Consider the following 5,000-nt stretch of genomic DNA (forward strand, 5'->3'; position numbering starts at 1 on the left):
CACTTTCTCATCGTGGTTCTGAACACATCCCATTCCACTTTCTCATCGTGGTTCTGAACACATCTCAGTCCACTTTCTCATCGTGGTTCTGAACACATCCCATTCCACTTTCTCATCGTGGTTCTGAACACATCTCAGTCCACTTTCTCATCGTGGTTCTGAACACATCCCAGTCCACTTTCTCATCGTGGTTCTGAACACATCTCAGTCCACTTTCTCATCCTGGTTCTGAACACATCTCAGTCCACTTTCTCATCGTGGTTCTGAACACATCTCAGTCCACTTTCTCATCGTGGTTCTGAACACATCTCAGTCCACTTTCTCATCGTGGTTCTGAACACATCTCAGCACACTTTCTCAGTGTGGTTCTGAACCCATCTCAGTCCATTTCCTCAATGTTTTGTCACTACCAGGGTGTAGAACTTGACAGAAGGTCAGTAATGTAGACACACAGAAGCGTGTGGTCACTAGTCAGTTAATGGTACCAGTATTGAACTGAGTAGAATATTAATGGAGATATTATCACACGTGCACACTATCACGTGCACAGCATCACGTTGTACAGCCCTCTCCCTTCACCCTCTTCAGGACGACATACTCCATAGTAACGACATATAATCACAATAATAATAAACTTTATTACAACTGATGTCTGTCTGATTGTGTGTGTGTGTGTGTGTGTGTGTGTGTGTGTGTTTCTGCCTGTTTAAAACTCAGACAAGTCCAGACTTGTCTTGTTCGAGGTCAAAGGTTGGAAGTCATGACCAGGAAGGATCTTGGATAACCAGTAATCCAACCGGCTATGTGTCACTTGTGCAGCACAATAGAGCACCGTGTGTGTGTGTGTGTGTGTTTGTGTGTTTGTGTGTGTGTGTGTGTGTGTGTTTGTGTGTGTGTGGGCTGAAAATAGCCATCAATAGCTACCCTAAATCTGTCATTACCTGCATTGAATCCTGTTCTTTTTTCCCTTTTACACACACACACACACACACACACACACACAGACACACACACACAATTTTTGTTTGTTCCTATTTCAGTGTTATAATGTGACGTCTGTGGATAAAACGGAGCACCTCACATGTGACATCAGCAGTAACAGGATGCAGAGGAGATGAAAAAAATTTAAACTGACTAATAAACGAGAGGAAAACTGACCAGAAAACCTGCCAGGAGACCAAAAACATCACAACATGCCTCGTATCCATCACATGATCAGCCTCTAAATGCTCTCTAGAGTGGAAACGTTTGAAAAAGAATTTTTTTGCAGTGTGTGTGTACGTGAGAGTTTTCAGATGTTTTAATGTGGAGGAGCGACTTTCTGGGAAACGTCTGAAAACGAAAGTGTGGACGCCGGAGGGCTTTCAAATGTCTCCAATTCTCAATGTTATATTTAAGAAACCTGAACAGGGGAACGCTTCTTTTTTTTTTCTATACTAATCCAGACCTGGAAAATCACTCAAATCAAATTCTATGCTTTTTCAAAATGCGTAGGAATCCTGTAAAACAGTGGTCCCCAACCTTTTCTTGCACCACGGACCGGATTAATGTCGGACAATACTTTCACGGACCGGCCTTTCAGGAGAAAGATCAGAGATTTGGCCTCAGTCAGTCAGACTGCAGATCAACAGTGTGGAAACACTTAGTCAAGTGAAGTCAAGTTTATTTCTATTGCGCTTTTCACAACAGACATTGTTTAAAGCAGCTTTACAGAATTTAATGATGAATGAATGATGTGTGTTTATCCCTGATGATGAAGCCTGGGGTGTCTGTGGCAAGGAAAAATGTCCTCAGATGTTATGAGGAAGAGCTCTCGTCTGGAGTGACACTGGGATGAACTGGATGGTAAAGAAATCTCCAACTAGTGAGAACATCTTGGAGCTGGCAAAGTATTTCAGCTGAACGTTTGAGGAAATGAAGTTTCCACATGCTGAGAGAGTTTAAAGCTGTTCTTCATGATAAGGGAAGATTTATCAATAAAAATAAAGTGTATTTCCAGCATTGTGTGTTGGGGGGGTATGTTACGGTGGCACAGAAGTGCAAAACACAATAACAAACACGAAAACAAAATAACAAATTAGAAAACAATAACAAATCAATATATACAGAAGGTAAAAAAATCTTATAACTCTTTCTTGTACTTGTGTAAAGTTCTAAAAAAACTATTTTTATTAGTGCACTTTTAAATATAAGTAAACAGAAGCAAGGAGAAAATTAGTAGGTTAGTACATAGGACATTCATATGCAGTGATGTTGGAGAAGCTGTAGTAAGTCATGACATAAGATTAGTTTGTACACTTTAACACATACGTTCCAACTTTCTCCTGCTGCAGGCTGTTACCTCAGACGCTTTATGGTCTGATATCTATAACTGGCTTCACCCAAACGTTCCCCATCAAACCCCAGAAATTTCACTTTGAAGGACATTATCTTTGGACTTGTAATGAACAATAACAAAGACGACTTTCTTGTTAATAAAATACTTCTAAAGGGAATATTTTATATACAAAATCTAAATACTTAAAAGTGAAACCAACGGGTTTTTTTTGCATTTTATAATGAGTTTATTTCTTTCACAAAAGCCCTTAAAGTGATTAAAAAGGAAAATGCAATTCATCTTTTGTCCTGTTTATTCTGATTTACAGAATAAACCATAGCCCTGTTTATTTATTTTACTTTTTACTTTAATTTTATTAGTAGTAGTAGTAGTAGTATTATACATTTTATTTATTTATCTATTTTTTTTCCCTCTCATCCCTAAATATAAGTTTATATATGTGTGTTTTCATGCACCTGTTCTGTGTATTGTAATGTAAATTGTATTTGTTATTGACACGTTGTTTGTATGTGGCTAATTGGTTAATTAAAAATAAATAAGTTAAAAAAAGACTTTTCCCCTTTCCATTTTGTCTGTATTGTCGTTGTGTTTTCGGATTTGTTATTTTGTTTTTGCATGTGTCCCTTTAGACGTGTGTGGGCATATGCCCTTCTGCACGTCTGCCATGTTCAGGCACTATAGGAAATGTGCTATTCCAGTCTACGGCATGATTTAGGGAAGTACATAACTTCCAACACACACACACACACACACACACACACACACACACACACACACACACACACAGTAATGAGAAGAACTTCAAATATTTAGCTATTTAGCGCAGGACAATGGCATTGGTGCCACACTGTGATGCTTTTAGACATGAGTGTGTGTGTGTGTGTGTGTGTGTGTGTGTGTGTGTGTGTGTGTGTGTGTGTGTGTGTGAGTTTGATTTGATCAAACAGCCAATAATATGGTTCATGTCGACAGTGAAAAATATCCTTACACACACAGTACTGTAATGGTCCACATAGTGAAGCGTGTTGGTGGTAGCATCACATTGAGACACGCAAGGTTTTTCAGACATTTCAGTGTGGAGGAGCGACTTTGGGAAAAGACTGAAAAACGAAAGTGTGGACGCCGGAGTGTTTTCAAATTTCTCCGGATTAGTGAAGACGAAGCCTTTAATTGCTTTTTTTCTAAACTAATCCAGACCTGGAAGTAACTCAATTCAAATTTCATACATATTTCATACTAAATGTGTAGGAAAACTGTAAAGAACACCATGTCCATCCATGGCCCGGTGAAGCATGGTGGTGGAGTATCATGAAATGGCACCTGGGGCTGAGATTCTTCCAAACGGTTGTCTTGAGCTGAACGTTTGAGGAAACAAAGTTTCCACATGCTGAAAGCGTTTAAAGCTGTTCTTCGTGCTAAGAGAAGATTTATCAATAGAAATAATGTGGAACATCTGGACATTTATAGATTTGTTTGGTCAAAGGAAATCTTCATACCTTTACATGACCGAGTTTGTTGCATAGAAACGAAAGGAACATGCACCTGTGTCTCAGAAACACTTTTTACCAGGAACTATATAAAGTGTGAAGGTTAAATCTTGCAAAATACTTAATAATAGACTCACAAACAGAACATGGTTCAGGAGAACTAGGGTGTGCAAACCTTCAACCAGGTTCAAGTCTGCTTTAGAAGGTTTTAGAAGGTGAAAAACATCTGACATGAATTTTTCATGTAATTTTCTTTCTACCTGACAGGAAACTTGACCCTGAACCTACAATCCAGAATTTCTATTGATTTCTTTTCTTGCTCAGATGTTATTTAAAACCATAAAATTATTTGCTCCAAACCATTTAATCTCTGAACATCAGGCAGTCAGAACATGTCCACCTGAACGTAACCAGAACCAAAACCAGAACCACACCAGTCTTTGTACACTCGAATTAAGGTTTCTGTATTTCCAGCATTGTGTGTTGGGGGGTTATGTTATTCTGTTTATTTGTTCATGAATGGGTACGACTTCCTAACGGCGCTTTTTCCTTCCACACACACACACACACACACACACACACACACACACACACCCTTTAGACGTGTGTGTGTGTGGTGGGCATGTGCCCTTCTGCACGTCTGCCATGTTCAGGCACTATAGGAAATGTGCTATTCCAGTCTACGGCATGATTTAGGGAAGTACACAACTTCCAACACACACACACACACACACACACACACACACACACACACACACACACACACACACACACACACACACTTGTAATGAGAAGAACTTCAAATATTCAGCTATTCAGCGCAGGACAATGGCATCGGTGCCACACTGTGATGCTTTTAGACATGAGTGTGTGTGGGTGTGTCATTGTGTGTGTGTGTGTGTGTGTGTGTTTGTTACACCAAACAGCTAATAATATGGTTCATGTGTACAATGGAAAATATCCTCACTTAGATATTTAAATATCTACTCTAAGTGCCCCTTAAATATCTACCCCCCCCTGAATTGGTCCACATACTGAAGCGGAGTGGTGGTAGCATCATATTGAGACACACAAGGTTCACACGTGCACGTGTGTGTTTGTGTTGGTGTGTGGGTGTGTGTGTGTGTGTGTGTGTGTGCGCATGGCACCTCTTGATGAGCTTGATGGCCCTGAAG

At 39.7% G+C, this 5,000-nt stretch overlaps 3 protein-coding genes across 4 annotated transcripts in view; 2 read left to right on the forward strand and 1 right to left on the reverse strand.

The window, feature by feature from the left end:
- tmem204 (transmembrane protein 204) overlaps positions 1-649 on the forward strand; it is a 13,849-nt gene extending 13,200 nt beyond the window's left edge. Inside the window, exon 3 of the mRNA XM_083549318.1 lies at positions 1-649. This exon is cut by the window's left edge and continues 1,399 nt beyond it. The gene's annotated coding sequence lies outside the window, so the exon portion shown is untranslated.
- Positions 1-5,000, forward strand: part of LOC310730354 (myelin-oligodendrocyte glycoprotein-like) — a 225,473-nt gene that overhangs the window by 160,054 nt on the left and 60,419 nt on the right. The gene's annotated exons all lie outside the window — the stretch shown is intronic.
- ift140 (intraflagellar transport 140 homolog (Chlamydomonas)) overlaps positions 1-5,000 on the reverse strand; it is a 40,434-nt gene that overhangs the window by 25,808 nt on the left and 9,626 nt on the right. For both annotated transcript variants that reach the window (XM_083544034.1, XM_083544033.1), the window contains one exon: positions 4,974-5,000. This exon is cut by the window's right edge and continues 173 nt beyond it. In XM_083544034.1, the coding sequence (XP_083400160.1) occupies positions 4,974-5,000 (27 nt within the window). The remainder of the gene's footprint in view (positions 1-4,973) is intronic.

The sequence above is a fragment of the Silurus aristotelis genome, assembly GCF_946808225.1.
Source record: "Silurus aristotelis genome assembly, chromosome: 1".
In the NCBI taxonomy this organism is placed as follows: Eukaryota; Metazoa; Chordata; class Actinopteri; order Siluriformes; family Siluridae; genus Silurus; species Silurus aristotelis.